Consider the following 17,283-nt stretch of genomic DNA (forward strand, 5'->3'; position numbering starts at 1 on the left):
TATTTTATTCATGGTTAACTCTAAGTTTAAAACCCTTTGTATGGAAGCACGCTGCGTTATACTCGTGTCTGGCGCGTGGAATCACGTAAAGAACTCAAGTGTGATCTGAACATTATAATGGACTGCATACTTGAACAAGATAGCCGCAGGCTCTTTAAAATAACGCTTTGTATGGAAGCACGCGCTCGCTACGTTATACTCGTGTCTGGGGCGTGGAACTCAAGTGTGAACTGAACATTATAATGAACTGCATACTTGAACAAGATAGTGGCAGGCTCTTTAAAATAACGCTTTGTATGGAAGTACGCGCTCGCTGCGTTATACTCGTGTCTGGCGCGCGCGTGGAATGCATAAAGAACTCAAGTGTCTGCTGAACATTATAATGGACTGCATACTTGGACAAGAAAGTCGCAGGCTCTTTATAAACAAATCAACTATCGACATTCTGTTTAGCTGGTTCAAGAAAATGTAGAGAAATTAACCAATAGTAGTTGTTGAACATCCGGATTGTGAATATAGTATCGTCAAAATATGAAGCCTTTATTTAAGTTCGCCAAAAGACCATTGTAACGATTGTAAATAATTAATACGGCGCGCCTGCATGCATGACCAGCTTACAGTAATTGTCAATCCTTTTTAATTTTTAATGTATTTCAGTTTTATTCTAACTAGGTTAGTTAACAAAGTTGCCATTTTTTCTACTTGCCTAGATTTCGAGTCGACACCCAGTGATTTTTGAAAATCAATATAAAGCAATGCAGAAAGGGCCAAGTTTCAAACAGTAGGTAGATGTTGAGAACAGCTGCGGCCGTAGACCGGCGCTAGAACACATCCGTACCCTGAAGAAGTCTGTTTTAAAACTTTGCTTTTGTTATTCAAATTTGCTAACACGGATTGTCACTCTAGTAGGCCACGGACTGCTGATTTTATTGAGAAAACAAAAACGGCCTACCTGCCTTCACTATCCTTTAGCAATATTGGAAAAGCATCTGGCCTGAGAGTAAATAAAATTGGTTAAAATAGCATAAGTCAGGGATGAGAAACCGTCGACACTTTTCTCAATGAAGAATTTTTTGATCACCCAAGATTGTAACAATGAAGCTAATAATGCGTGTTTCAACCCATTTCAAGCGTTCAAATCCGAGATAATAGACGCTAAACGCCTGTTAGACTCGCCCTCTCTCAGCCCTGAACGATAATAGGCCATTTCCAAGTTAGTTTGTGCCTCTGTTTCAAAACGAGTCTTCGTGCAAAAATAAATTAGATTTGCATAATGAAAATGAACCTGTAGGCGGAACTCACTTTCATATGAATCCAAATGTTTGCGAATACCCCGACCCATTTCAGAACTCTTAATATTATACGGCTCTAATATATGACCGCAGCTAACTAGACTACTGGCTTTCATTTACTTAAGGTTACTTCAAACCTTCGCGGGGCTACATTGGTCGATGTTTTTTTGGTCAAGAAAATTAAAGTCCGCGAAGCTCAAGTTTGCATATTGTGAACGCTAGGGGTTCTGTTATTTCATTGGCTCGCGGCTTTTCAAGCTAACACATTCCTCTGTGAAGGCGTGATATGTTTATGAATCTTTAGAGGGCGAAAACTCGCACTCGTTTTTCGAGAGAATCCCTTCTCTTTAAATGAATTAATAGGGTATGCAGATTTGACGGTTTTCCATAAAATTTGGTCAGAACATTCACTGATAGATATGGAACAAAAGGGTGTCGGCGAATTCCTTTATTTTAAATACTTTCCTCGTGGCGGCCTTTAACGCAACAGGTTACGCGAATTTTTCGATAGTCGAACTTGACAGATCTATAAAAAGATAACCAATAGAAATAAAAGAAAATGCTGACAGGTTTTTGGAGATTGAGGCTTTGTGATTAACACTGTACAGTTATTTTGCATGAACGATCGCATTTGATACCCGATTAATTCGCTGGAACGTCAGTCGGTCATTTTGGAGTTGACGGCCTCTGCTGACTTTGGAAAACAAAATCCAAAACAAACATAATTTTATCGAATTCTACATTTTATAACCTTTCTGTTGATATATAGTTTGTGGGGGTTTCCTTGAAAACAGCGCGCGCACGAATTTTTTTCTGGAGGACACCCGCGAAGGTTTGAAGTAACCTTAAACACTTAGAACGCTACAAAATTGCCAATGTTGATGCTGAGAAAAGTACAGGTAGTTCCCTGTAAACAAAATACTAGCTAATCCATACCTTTATCGACCAAAACTACTCAAAAACCATACCCCTTGGGGCCGCACCCACCTAGATAGCCGGTATAACGGAGTATCCCGGGGACTAAACAAAGTAGTTCCGGGTTGCTGTAGCTTCCGGGTTCCTCAACCATGCCTAGAGGGACTGGGGACGAACTTGTCGAAAAAAATGCCGGATGGTGTTTCGATTTGCTACGCTAGCTGATAGTCTTTACATCTCTTTAGGAACGCTGCAAGATTCTAGCAAGGTATGGAGAGTTTGTGTGCTTACGATAGCAGTTCATCTTCTGACGGCAACGACGACTCACCGAAAAACAAGAAACGAAAGGCAAGCTCAACAGAAGTTGACAGAGGCAATGGTCGTGGATCAGGACCGAACATCGGACAGCGAAAGGATAAATTACTTAAGTCTTCTTTCGAACCGTCAAATGCTAGAGGAACGTCTGTAAGTACTATTTCGGTATCAAAACCATTACCATCTTTCAGTGCTTTGAACTATAACAGTGACTTATCCGATCGCCTTGGTGATGATCATAAAACGCATTCGCAAGGGGCTGGCAACCAAACCAAGAAAACTCCACCTTTCATCGAATCAGTGACAAGGAAAACACATACAAAGTCGAGCATTTCGGGACTTAGCGTGAAACCTTATGTGTCTAAGAGAGAAAGAGAGAAACTAGCTCAAGAAAATGCCTTAATTACGGCTTCAACAGTTTCAACGAATCCTCAGTTGGAAGAGATTGATTGTGATAATACTTTGAAAGGTGTTGAGTTAAAATCTGAGATAAAAACTGACATTTCTAGCATTAAAACTACAGGCACAGATCTTGTATGCAGACCACCAAGAAAGCTACATCTAAATCTTGAAGGGCATTCACAGGGAGTCAACTGCGTCAGATGGAATCCAGTAGAAAGCAATTTGTTGATTTCTGCATCAATGGATCATGTGGTCTGTGTTTGGGACACACACAAAGGTGGAGTCTGTGCCCGAAGATTCACGCGCCACAGTGAAGCAGTCAAAGATTCCAAGTGGAGTCTGTGTGGATCGCAAGTCTTGACATGTGGTTATGACAAAACTGCAAGACTTTTTAACTTGGAAACAGGTAGTGACAGTGGTAGTGATATTATGTAGTTACAGCAAGCAAGACTGGCGAGGAGTGGAGGGGTCATGAGGAAGAGAAAGGGAGCTCCTAGGCTGCATGCAGTCTGCACATATTTTTCCTTGAGCGACTGATATGTAGAATAGCAAGAAGGCACAGTGTGCAGTTTCAAAAAATATCCATGACAACCCAGGCAGTCAAGGGATCTCGATAGCCAAAACTTTTAAAGGACAGTTTGAAGAAACTGGGATTTCTGTAGAAGTGGAGGAGGAGGGGATTCAAACTAAAACCCCTTCTGTAGGGAGGCCGGGAAAGCACAATGCTTGCTTGAAGCCTGCTGAGCAATGAGAACTGAATTGTTGATCTTAATTAAAATTTTTATTACCTATCCAAATTCTTTTTAGGATGCTTTTGTTAGTTGTTGATTCATAATTCTATCTCTTGGGCATTTACAGAAGAGTAGTAATAGATTGTAGTGATTTTCAGAATGTGGAGCACCAGAAAGATTTTTCACTGATGCATTCATGTTGTTTGTACAATAACTTTAGAGGGTTTTTTTATTACTTCAAAGGCCTGGACTATTGCTGAAACCATACCTGGACATCAAGTGCATTACATTGTAAATAATGTTTATAAATGAATTAATTAAAACACTTGTTTTTTTTGACAGGTCAGGAAATCAAAGTGTTTCCACACAAGAACTATGTGACTTGTGTTGAGTTTTACCCCACAGACCCTGCCCTGTTCTTAGCTGGGACATTTAAATCTGACATTCTTTGCTGGGACACAAGAACTGGAAATGTTAGTATGGAATAGTTGAAAGGTGCATCGTCATATCTGAAGCTGTTTTCTTGCAAAAGCTCAAAACACACTTGGATCATTGGGAAACCAACCAAAAGTGTTAATTATTTTGCAAAACCGCTTAAGTGACTGTGACAGGAATTTTTTTGGCAGGGAGGTCACTGATAACAGACCACAATATAGACACATCGTGGAAAATGTGGTGTTTTGTATTTTTCAAGCCTGGTTTTTTTTCTTTTGAATTTGGAAAAATTATAATGATTTTACAATGCAGTCTTCCATTATTCTTTTAATTTGCAGAGAAAATCAGTTTTTGATTTTCATATATAAACTGCGATAATCAATCATGTGTTCATATCTTTATCTGCAGTTCAAATGTATGATCTTTCATATATTCTTTTTTAACTAGTGTTAGTGAATTGTTTGCCTAATCTTGATGGCAACTGTGATTTTCATCAACAGGTGGCATCAACTTACTCAGCATTTTTTGGCCAAGTACAAGACGTGGCATTTCTTCCTGGAGGAGATGAATTTATTTCTGCTGCTGAGGTAGTCAGGCGGAATTCCACAGACAAAGGGATCATGGTCTGGGATTTTAGATCGACTGCAATATTATCCAATCAGATTTACCAGGTATGTCAATGGCAAGCCAGACCAAACAAGCTTAGGCAATACAGGAATTTATTATGATTTTTGAAAACACACGGTAAAGCCTTGGCCAAACAATCAAATTGATTCATTTCCAAACTTGAGTCAACAACACCCAACATGTGGCAACATGTCGGCCAATGGGTGACCAAATGCGCACATGTTTTGCAACAACAACTTACAACTTTTATTTTTATTATGACTCGCGTATTTACAATTTTTACAGAAACAGATATACAGATTAAGTTAAAACTGCTTGATAATAGTAACAACGCGAACCCGCAGGTAGCCTGGGCTAATCTAGGCAGGCCACATCTATATTTATATTAAAAAAAATAAATAGGTAAATAAATAACAAAAAAATTGCCCAACAATTGCCCAACAATGTTGCAATATGTGGTGTTAAAATGTTGCGATTGTTTGGCCGGGGCTTAGGAGAGCTGCCCTGAGGACTGTACAAGCTGCTGATGTATTGATGATCGGAGCAAAGATAATTGACATTTTGATGATGTTTTCTGAAAGAAATAGAAACATTTTGCCTGTGTTTCTATTGCATTATAGCACAAAGGTTTCCGAGAACTTAAAAAAGCTGTAGAAACACTTGCCTGTAGCTTGTGCTCCCACAGCATTTCTTGTTCTTCCAAACTTTCACTAGTGTTGCTATATAAAAATTAAAAAAAAAATACAAAATGAAAGGTGATAAGGTAGAAAAACATAAAAAAAGTGTCATCTTGTGAAAAAATGGAAATGTTTCAGGCATAACCTTTCTTCATAGCCCTTCTTTTGTGCTTCTATAGTGGATAGAAACAAGGGAAATGTTTTTTTTAATTTCCCAAATTTTAATGGCCTAAGTCACTCTTTTGAATCACCATTAATGGTATTGACAGCATCTTTAATGTCAAAAATCTACCAGAATGCCTAAAAAAGTGTTTCTGAGATTTTGAAAATCGCGATTTTCCTATGGTAGCATGCCCCAGCACCACCTGTATTTGATTGCAAATGCGGGTGACCCCTCCTCCCCTCTGATTAACAACCACATCCAAACAATAAAACAAAATTACTTAGTTCACTATATATTATTCTTATTAAGAAATAATCATCACTTTAATCTGCAATTTTATCTTGGTAAAGTCTGCATGTGAGCCAAGTGGCCCATCAGGCCGGAGCTTATCCCAGTTTCTGTAGCATGAAGCGACTAAGAGTATTTCTACTCCCCCCTGGATGGGATACTAGTCCATCGCAGGGTTACCCCCAGCATTAAGTTCGCCGGTAGCCATTTATATACCTGGGTGGAGAGAGGCACTGTCAGAGTAAAATGTCTTGCCCAAGAACACAACACAATGTCCCCGGCCAGGGCTGGAACCCGGACCGCTCGATCCGGAGACGAGCGCACTAACCATGAGGCCACCGCGCCTCCCACTAATTTTATCTTGAGTTTAGCTTTACATGTTTAATTTTACCATATCATTTCCAGGCGCACGGGGGGGGGGGGGGGGGGGTCAGCTCATTCTCTTTAGGATTATGAGGGGGGGGGGGCATGGTCCCCAGTCCTTTCCAACTGAATCTTGAAGTTGTCTGTTGAAGTTAGTTATGAATTAATTACTGGCTATTTCTGCAGTTATTTGTTTCTGTTGTTGTTTTAGGAGGCCTTCACGTGTACTTGTTTAAGAGTCCATCCAAGTGAATCTCATTTTGTGGCACAGTCAAACGGAGACTACATTGCCTTGTTCTCAACAAGAAAACCTTACAAGCTGAACAAGTTTAAAAGATACGAGGGCCATAAGGTAATGATACAACACAGCTAAGATCAATGGCTGACTCGTCCCTAGTCTCCTCTCAGATTTGAAAAAAAAATTGTAACACATGGTAGGATGACAGGAAGTCGAGTTGTTTTCCTAAGTTTCTTCCCGTCATCCCCGCTTTTTATAATTTTTTCACAAGAGTCGATTGGGAGCGAGCAAAGTTCAAACGTCCCAAGAGACCACGGGTCTGCGGGGCCACGTAGTGCCGTTGCTCCACAGCCGCCCCTGGGATAGCCCCGTAGCCCCATAGCCCCGTCGCCAAATATGACTATAATTTTTGATGCGAAAACGGGGAAAATAAAGCGAGAATGACTGCGTAACCGCGTATCAAGGTTTTTTTTAGTCGTACAGCTTCGAGGTGGCCAAGTATTCTGCAGTTACTCTGCATGGATCTGCATGACTGGACAACTAAAAGATGTTAAACCACACTTTACCAACAAAATCAATAGTTAAAAAACTGCTTCTTAATCGCATTTCCTTGAAAATATCTCGTTTCGTTAACAGGAAGTCTAGAAGGTTTAGAAGGTTCAGAAGGGTGTTTAAAGAAATTTAAAGCGCAAAAGAGATTATTACTGATGATTCAGCTGCCACTGCTCTAACGGGGGAGAAGGAAATACGTCTAAACCAAAATAGGTCTGTAATACCGTTACCTGAAAACATTCATTGCAAAAAAAAAAAAAATGACTTGCTCAAGCTTTGGTACCCACAAATGTGCTAACCTTTTCAATGCAGCTTCCGGTAATGGTCGTCTCAGGAAGGAAGTCTTTAAAGAAATCCTCCTTGTTATCAGGTTGCGAAGTTTCTGCAAACAAATGACGTTTTGTTTTAACCATCACAAAATGCATTCTAGTTTAAAATGAAAGAATTGTTTTTCTTTCCTAGGCCTGTAGTTGTAGTTGTTTAAAATCCCAAACCATAAACGCAACGTAAGAGCACAGGAGCGGTTTTTCAATAAGTGTCGTAAACCCCAGACCAAACCAATTACCTATCAATTGGACTACTCAATCAATCTCAAACCGCGGTAAAACCAAACCAAAACCGAAACGAAAATAATTGTCCGATTTCACAGTAACCGTGGAAGCGCGCGCTTTAAATTAAATAGAGAAGAACGGTTACTTCCTACCTTTGCGGGTGCCCTTCGGGAACATCGTACGCGCGCCAGTTTCAATAAAACCCCAACAAACTATATATCATAAGAAAGCTTAATAAATGTACTTTGCGAAAAAAAAAAAATACAATTTCAGCAATGCATTCTTTTAGGAAGTGTCAGGAGGCGGTAAGGCGTGAAACGACCGAGCCTTCTTCTATTGAATTTATCGGCTATCGGACTCCGCAGTACTAGCAAAATGGCTGCTCAGTCTTATTCACAAGGCATCGATCAACAAAAGTGTGTGGGACTTTTTCGATATTCTGATTGGTTGTCTAGATATCCACATCTAAAGTAGGATTAGCTAAAAATATGCGAGACGTGTTGCGTAAATGGACGCCACGGGAAAAATGTGTTAAATATCAAAATTTCCCGACACACTTTGGTTTGTCATTATCTCTGGAATGTTGTGGCGAAATTTCACGAAAATCCGTCAAATCTGCATACCCTATAAATTCGCTCAAAGTGGATGTATTCCGCCAAAAATCAAATGCGAGATTTTAGCTCGTGAAGGTTCGTAAACAACTCGCGCCACGCCCGGAGATTATCACACCTAATAAAACCGCAAACCAATGGAACAACAGGACCTCCTAGTGTCTCTGACAATAGATCAAGATTTCCCGGGAAAAGCATCGCATTGCAACATGTTTTTTTTATCTCGCTCAGTGGAGTTCAATTTAGGACGGCGACGTAACATAATGGGCAAAGACGTCAAAGGCAAAGGCAAAGGCAAAACTCGCGCCAAAAATGTTTAAGGCGGAAAGTGTGCCGCTGAAAAACAAGACGTTAAGGAATCGACGGACAGCTTAAGAAATACCTTTATTGCTGAAATGAGTTCCCTTGGTTAGGTTTCATTATCTTCATCGCTTCCGCCAGATTCCGACGAAGAATCTTGTTCGCAGCCTGCACTGACGTTGACTTTGATTTTTAAGCTACTTGTTCCAAGGATATTTGAACGCTCCGGATCTTCAGCAGATGCCGAGATTGTCGAAGACGTTTGGCCAAACCAAATGCCTTTGTCGCTCCCGGCAAGGTTTTTTTTTTCTTTCCTTGACAATATGGAGCTTTTTCTTTCTTCTTTGGGCCGGTTTTTTTCGTTTTCTTTACCCAAGGACTTTTTTCAGCTTTTGGTTTTTCCATAGGAGTTAGCGTAAAGAGCTTTCACGTGGGAATTTTTGTCAAGTGCGTGATGTAAATAAAAATATGCAAATGACATGAAATACGAGCGATGAGCGTTTGCCGCGAAAATTTCCCCAGGGTTCTCGCCCGTTGACAGGATTATGACACCTTCCTAGTTTATTAACTTTATTTGAAATTTGAGATTTTTAATGTTTTTCCTTTGGAAACACTAGATAAAATGACGAACTTAAATTTTGTCAAATAAAAGAAAAAACGATTTTTTTGGCCTCTGAAGGTGGGAAGTAACCTTTAAAATACTGCCATGGCAACCGGAGTTGTTTAGTGTTCCGAAGAAAAAGGATGGAGGTTTTCCAAATTTGCCATTGGCAAAGAACAGTTAACGGCTGACTTTTTATTCTTTGACGCGAACAAAGACTTCTTGGCTTCCCGAGAAAAGACAATTCTTTCATGCAGAGAAGGAGGCGATTGGTGGACTCTCGGGTTTAAATTTAAAGTTTAGCCAGGTTGCGAGAAGAAAAGAGAGGAAACTAGTTTTAAAACGAAAGGAAATCTTACCGTGTGGTTTAGCAGGATATGCAAGGCATGATAACAACTAGAAAATCAACAGCGCCGCGAGCGGAAATGACAACTTTGTGCGTTCAACAAAACATTTTGCCTCGTGTGATGTGCACACAGCTTGTTCGTTCCACGAAAAAGAGCGAAGTGAAAGTTTGGCGTCACAATAAGCGTTTGTGACGTAGCATGCGCGAGGTGAGTTACGCTGGGCTCGTACCCAGACCAGATTGCGAATGGTTTTGAGACAAGCTTATTTAATGGCGTACTTTTGTTGTATCTTGTTTTGGCTGGACTTAAAGAAAACGGGATAATTTGTTTATATCATGATTTCATGTATTATTTTATTAGTCGAAGAAGTACGCTGGTATCTCCGGTATTTTTAAGTCTACTGTACAAAGATGGTTTTTGCTCATTCTTAGAGCTTACAGAGTATTGAGGCGTAACTCGCACAAGGAATATTTAAGGACGGTTGCGCTAATTGTTTCTGCGCATTCTTACTGCGCACGCAAATTCACACGCCACGTCATGTATCGAGCGCGCGCTAAGTAATAAAATGAACAACGATAGGGCACATGGCTATTGGTATAGCTTTGCCTGGATTTAACGATCTTGGACGTTCAGTGACCCCTATTTTTCTTTTGATGGACCATTTTCTCTACCGATTTTCTACGTTTAGCGAAAAAATGAAGAAAATCTATCGATTAGAAGTTTGAATTTTTCTTTTTAGCTTTTCCTTTATCTGTGCGGCGCTTTCAAATGCCTCTTGAAGGATTAGGTTTTGTGAACACGTTGGCAACATTTGGAATTAAAGCAACGGATTCACTAACACAAAATATTACTAGGATAGTTTGTCTCCGTTGATTCAACTAAAAACTCCGGCGGAGACCATGCTGATTTACGCGCGCTCATTTCTAAAAATCAGACTAATTTTCCACACGCTTTATCTCTGAAACGAAGTCGGTGACCCGCATTTCATTTTCATTTCTGAAACAAGTAATTCATTATCTGTCCGCAGTAGAAGTTTGAAGAAAATCTATCGAGTAGAACATTTTCGTGCCAACGTCCTTAATTGTGGGTAGGGTAAAATTTAGTATTGAATTCGGCAATGTTCTGATCGCAAATGGAGGAATCACAGGGCCGTAATCTGATCAAAATTAAATTATTATTTGACACTAGTTTTGTGCGCTTGAAGCGGGGCAAATTTTATTTGATTGTTTTAATTTTTTCAATTTTAGTATCAAATCAAACAACATTTGCCCTAATAAAGATGTATTCCACTGGAAAATTGTCAAGGTCGGGCGGTTACTTGCTTAAAATGAATAGATTTAATGTACCTGGAAAGGGCATTGAAAGAATAATAATAATAATAATAATAATAATAATAATAATAATAACAATAATAATAATAATAATAATAATAGTAATAATAATAATAATAATAATAATAATAATAATAAAACATTTTTAAAACCTCAGATCAGAAGTCGGCTAGAGGATAGTGATGTCATACATTTGATTAAACCTAATTAGTAATGTTTTTGTTTTCAGGTTTGTGGTTATCACATTGGATGTGATTTCAGTCCTGATGGTAGAATAGTCTCTTCTGGCTCAGCGGATGGGAAAATCTTTTTCTACGATCAGTTAACGTCTCGTGTGATTAGAACACTTGATGCTCATTCTGCGCCATGTATGGACGTGGCTTATCACCCCACCCTACCCAGCTGTGTAGCAAGCTGTGGGTGGGGTGGGCAAGTTAAAGTGTGGACATGATGAGCGATTTGTACAACCATCAATTAAATAACAGCTTCAATAAGGATAAACTGTATTTCCTTTGTGCAATTCAACAGTACACAGAACGACACAAAAGTCTACATAATTTCAGATCATTTATGAATGTATTATTGTCAAATGTGTACACAGAGTCTTCTACAGAGTCGGGTTTTACACATTATACTCACATTTTGCACTATTAAGCTAATGTCCGATGCTCAATAGACCATTTTACAGTTGTCTACTCAGTAACCTGGCCTTTGGATGGAAGCGAGACTGGAGTTGACCTTGTTTTGATACAGACCTCACTGCATTTGTCATGTAAATTCCCCTAGTTAGCATGAGAACAACTTGTTTTACACAACAAAAGCAGTGAAAAGTTAATAAAGATGGTGAATTTTAAGCTCGGTAATGAAATGTGAAGGTGAATTAATCAACATGACACGAGCGTGGGACAAAGGAAAATTCTGAGTCCCCGACGGGAATCGAACCCATGACCTCCCGAACACCGGGCGGGAGCTCTATCCACTGAGCTACGAGAACTCATGGAGAACTCATGGAGGGCACCTTCACGTTTCGTTACCGAGCTTAAAATTCACCATCTTTATTAACTTATCACTACTCACGATGAATTCGATAGCGTTGATCCTAGCAGTATGCAGGACACCTGTCATATATGAACTCCGTTAAATAACCTTGCTCTCCATGAGTTCTCGTAGCTCAGTGGATAGAGCTCCCGCCCGGTGTTCGGGAGGTCATGGGTTCGATTCCCGTCGGGGACTCAGAATTTTTCTTTGTCCCACGCTCGTGTCATGTTGATTAATTCACCTTCACAAAAGCAGTGAAGTTTGTATCAAAACAAGGTCAACTCCAGCCTCGCTGCCATCCAAAAGGCCAGGTCACTGAGTAGACAACTGTAAAATGGTCTATTTTAAAATACCTCGCTACTAGATTACTACATGTATTATGGTCAAAGGGCGCCACTATTATGATCTATTATGCTCACACAAAAAGCTGATCTTTACCCTTTGCGGACTTTTTTTTATTGTTGGTGACAAGTTATCACGGCAACTCGGGCTCGTTCAGTCACATCAGCAAGGACCTCCGATAGGTAAAATGCCTTTGCGATGCGCGTGCCCAATCAAAGTGACCCATGCTGGCTTTATTTTCTTCCGGCTACAGGTTCATTATCATCTTAATCAAACTCATTTTCATATGAAAGTTTTTGCACGAGGACTTGTTTTGAAACAGAGGCACAAGGTAACTCGGAAATGGTCTATTATAGAACAAACACTCGGCATCGTGAAAAAAACAAAAATAGAGTGTTTTTCTTTTGTGTGTCTGTTTTTCTCACGATCAGCTCCGATATTTTTAAGCGGAGTATTCCCGCATGGCACGCATCACTTGTGTTTACTTTTAACCTTGTCCGTCCGTCTGACTTGAAAAGGAAATATAGCTTCTTTTCAGATGCATTGAAATGACCGTGGCTAAACGCCATGTATTTTCAAGTCACATAATAAGCCATTGTAAACTAGCTCTGATCAGCCTTGTTTTCCTAAATCATTCATCCATACTTTGACTTTGTAATTAGACGGAGTCCACTTTTTTGCTTGGTTTGTTTAGACAATGCACCCGCACATAGAACGGAAAGCCAGTGTATTGTTGTAGGTAAATGACCCTTGTAAATAAATGCGCATTCAGTATCAGTTGTAGACCATCTCTGTATCGCCCCGCGAACGATCGTCTTAATTGATATTCATGATAACTTTGTCTTCTTCAGTGCGACCGTTCTGAATGCGCATTTCGAAATCATGTTTTCCACTCAAGAATTTTCCAGCCTGGTGTGTATTATTTTACAGTTTTTCAGTTTGTATTACTTGATCAAAATATACAGAGTATTGAAGCCGAGCGAGAATCACCAACAGCGTTTAACGGAAGCCCGCAGAAGTTTAAATAAGAGACGGATGTAGGAGTTTAAATAAGGAGTTTAAATAGCTTAGGAGTTTAAATAAGAGACGGATGTTCACGGTGCAAACAATAACAACTGAATGAACGGCAGGGAAATGTCTAGACAAACGAGTGCGAAGCAAGGAAACGCGCAAACACAAGCTAGGCAACCGAACAAACAGATGGTTCAAAGTGCAGGCAGACGCTCGTCGCCCAAGTAGCAAAAGGCAGTTTAAGCAGCAACGGCAACAACGCCAAAGACAATGTCGATTTAAAAACGATCGAGACTAAAACACCACACTAGTACATACGAGTAACATTACCCGCGCACATGTAAAAATGAAATGTAAAGAGAAAAATGGTACATATCATGTTTATTACCCTCCTGCCATCCTATGTTGCTCCTATGTATTCGTATGTAAACCAATCTATTCGTATATAACCTGTATGTTACCGTATGTGTCTGTCGTATGTTACTCCTATTCTAGTCGTATGTACTCGTATGTTACTCGTATGTACTCATATGTTACTCGTATGTTGCTCGTATGTTACTCGTATGTTGCTCGTATGTTACTCGTATGTACTCGTATGTTACTCGTATGTACTCGTGTGGTGGTTTAGTCACGATCTTAAAAAACGACTTTTGTTTTGAACTTTTGGCATTCTCTTAGAGTGCTGGAGACTGTGTTTCCTTTAGTTCCGGGCCGGAAGGAGATTGTCTATAAATTGAACGAACGATTGTTTGAGACAATCAGTTGTAGGTGGAAGTCAGCTATTAAATAGTCATTGCCTTTGTCGTGCACATAATTTTGTATAGCGATTTGCAAAGAGCTTTGCTGCATGATTTAAACATGTGTATATTCAGTGACTTTGGAAGCGTTTCCTAAGAGAAGCGAGTAGAAAGTGCGTATAGATGTTTTGCCATGTTTACTTAGTTGTTTTCTCTATGATTTACTACTATCAATTTTAAAGACCTTGTGTTACATCCGAGATCGGGTATAGCTGACGGTATTTACCTTTAGTGCTAATTGATCGCCCCCTTGTTTACCCTCGATCTATTCAAGCAGCTGGCATGATAAACAGAGTTTTAACTTCGATTGTGAAAACGTCAACATTTGCGCTATACAGGTCATTGCAGATGTGATCCTCCTGCGGTGGCTAGTGTAAAAACGACCTTATTTCCGCTCCCTTGAACTTAAATTTATTTTTCTTTTCTTACAAACGATTACAAGAATTTCTTGCCCTGCAACTTCTTTCAGAACTAATCGACCCTTAGTCACTAAAGTATAAATTTACATGTCATTTATTACACGTCATTTATTGCACCGTATTCAAAGTCTTTTTTATCCAAGACGCGTGTATAAGTCACAACATCGAACACAACTTTCCTTACTGATTTCCAACAATGCTATCCTTTCAAGACTTTCAAGGATTCCTCAGCCTTGTGTGCGGTGTTTTGTTGCTCCTGATCCTAGGGCTTCTGATGAAAATCCACCGAGCCGTACAGAATCAGTGTCATCAGCGGGAGCCAGTGGAAAACAGCACTCAACCTGTGGCACTAGGGAAGCTTCCTTATTTGTTTAGATACGAATGGGAATATAATAACAGCATCCAGGGTGGTAGGAAGCAGGCTACAGAAAACGATGAATACTAACAGTGTGGTAAGTGTTCATGCGTTCTTTAAAGTTTTCAGCAAGTTAGCTTCATAGATATAAACGACACATATAACTTCACTCTTGTTTTGCTTTCAATATTCAGCTTTGTTTTATGATTCTTTCTTAAAGTTTAAATTGGGAGTTTGCAATCCACTCTGAGCGTGTGTAGCGTGTATTTTTCCGTCGATCAGACTTACTCGAAATTGTATAATGGATTTCTGTATCTAGCTCTTTCGTGTTTTGATTTTCTATTACGTTTAGTTAAAGCAAAGATTTTAATTTGTTTTTGAGAACTGATATTAATTTGCATTGCCCCGAGGTATGATGAAATACCTCCACAATTTAATACTCCAGTCCGAGTTTGATAGAGTCTGATATTTCTCATTCTATTTTTCAGTATGAAAGAACAGCAAAAGGCTTTTAACGATTCAGGAACAGTGAAATATTCCGGCCGACGATTTAGCAAGAACGCGGAATAAACAGCGAAATTTTATCCCTGTTTAGGCATGCATGAAAATTTCCGTTATTCTGCTACTTAGGAATATTATGAATATCCAGTGTAACCTGAACATGCTATTTTGTTGTAGACTATAGGTCCTCATTAGCTGTATATTTACCATAGTTTGACCGATCACATTAAGTTTTTTTTGGATGACTGTTAAGGAAAAACACTCACAGGAATTAACCAGTACTTGTTAAATTGTGAATAACTCTTCAATATTAGTTGTCAGGATGAAACAACAAACAAACAAAGGAATGCTGCTTCAATGTTCTGTAGCAATACCATTTAAATGTACACCGACATATGTCTTAACAGCTGCCATATTGCCTCTGGCATTTTTACCCCTGAAAAAAAACTTCATAGTTCAATTGTATTCCGATCGACTAGACATACCGCATACACCCAATTACATCCAGTCTGAACTGTACTGATCATTTGCCCGTGGCATGACGCGTTCAGTTCTCTGTTCAACATTTGCCAAGGAAAAACGTAATACGAGTGCATAGCCCTGCTTCCTTGTAGACTACTAAGAAGATGCAAATGTTGATGAGACCTATTGTCCATTTAACGGTTACTTTTAAAATCTACTCAGCTCGACAAGGTTGATGACACCGGGGATGACACGCAATGGTCTAATATCTGTTAATTGATTTCTGAACGACTGCTGTTTTGACCTCATAAAATGCATTACCAGGGTTTCCTAGATCTTTCTAGTTCCGGCGAATGTTCAAATATGTACAAACGTCAGGCCTATTTGTTCTGCCTGTTGCATAATGATCTGTCATGGATGTCAGTTTCATGTTTGAGAGTTTTATGATTTTTCCTTTTAAAAAAAGTGCTTACGTTATCACTGTAAGGACAGGTGTTTCGACAACTGCACGGTTCATCCATCCATCCAGAGAATGGACCAAATTTACATGTAAACCAGACGATCTTATTCATTAACATGCAAAGTTAGGAGACCCTGCGGTTTATTGTCCATCGATCCCTTTTCATTTTTTATCACATCATCAGTTAATCCAAATTGGTATTACAAGTTAACAAAGTTGCATTATTTATCTAGCAAAATATAGATGTTTTTCAATTAACGCCAGCTGACAGCTGCTGTCGTTGACAGCCGGCTGTGCTGTCACGTGATTGCAGCATGTGAGGGTCATAGTGCCTGTAGGGAAGATATTTCTTTTAAAAAAACTTTGCTTTTGTTATACAAATCTGTCTACCGGTAAATTGAAAACTCTTTGTTTTACCAAAAAAATAGTTCTCTGGATGGTACGTTAATAACAATAGCCTGTTTCCTTGGCTATGCTCAGTTTAACAGATAAGAATTGCAGACCTTTTGTTTGAGAATAAAGTGTCGGAATTTTCTCATTCAAATAGATGATTATTGATATAATTGTTAGGAGACCGCGAAGGCATGCAATACAAGATTTGTCTTAATAACAAATGAAAATTAGCGGAAAATAGTCCAAAGAAAATACGTGCGCTGAGTGGTTAAAATCGTAGTTCTATTTAACAATCTTCTGAGCTCGAGATTTTTACCGCGTGATAGTTGACGAGGGTGCATCACGCATAGAAATCTGGGGCGAATATACAAGTCGATTCTTGTCGTTCGAAACTTTATCTAAATCAGTTCAACATCACCAGAAATGTCCCGGTGTATCTAATCGACCAAAATCGAAACAAACCGAACAAAATCGAACATCTAATTTGCTGCGAGTTCGATTATCTAACCAATCGAACAAAATCGAACGCAATCGAACTCAATCCGATTCGATTTTGTTCGGAATCTATTTCTTGGTGTAATTTCCATACATGCAGTCTCCTCCCTGGTCTCCTGGATATCACTTCGGGTCTTGACGCTCTCCACATTTCTTTTCGCGTTCACTGAAAACTAGCAGTAATTCCACCTTTAGTAGCTTTCAGCAGAAATTTCCCCCGACTACGTGGCTATTATGGGATATTAAGCAGATGTGACAATCGTCTTATCAA

At 39.4% G+C, this 17,283-nt stretch overlaps 1 protein-coding gene across 1 annotated transcript; it reads left to right on the forward strand.

Annotated features, from left to right (window-relative positions):
* The first annotated feature begins 2,371 nt into the window (after positions 1-2,371).
* Positions 2,372-11,240, forward strand: LOC149111383 (WD repeat-containing protein 25-like). The gene is made up of 5 exons (XM_089291340.1): positions 2,372-3,330; positions 3,998-4,128; positions 4,591-4,761; positions 6,420-6,560; positions 10,969-11,240. Exons 1-5 carry the CDS (start codon positions 2,478-2,480, stop codon positions 11,188-11,190), a joined length of 1,518 nt encoding a protein of 505 aa, XP_089147466.1. The 5' UTR covers positions 2,372-2,477; the 3' UTR covers positions 11,191-11,240.
* Positions 11,241-17,283: the final 6,043 nt, after the last annotated feature.

This window comes from Orbicella faveolata, unplaced genomic scaffold, assembly GCF_042242905.1.
Source record: "Orbicella faveolata isolate gen_17 unplaced genomic scaffold, um_ofav_v1 contig_24, whole genome shotgun sequence".
Classification (NCBI taxonomy): Eukaryota; Metazoa; Cnidaria; class Anthozoa; order Scleractinia; family Merulinidae; genus Orbicella; species Orbicella faveolata.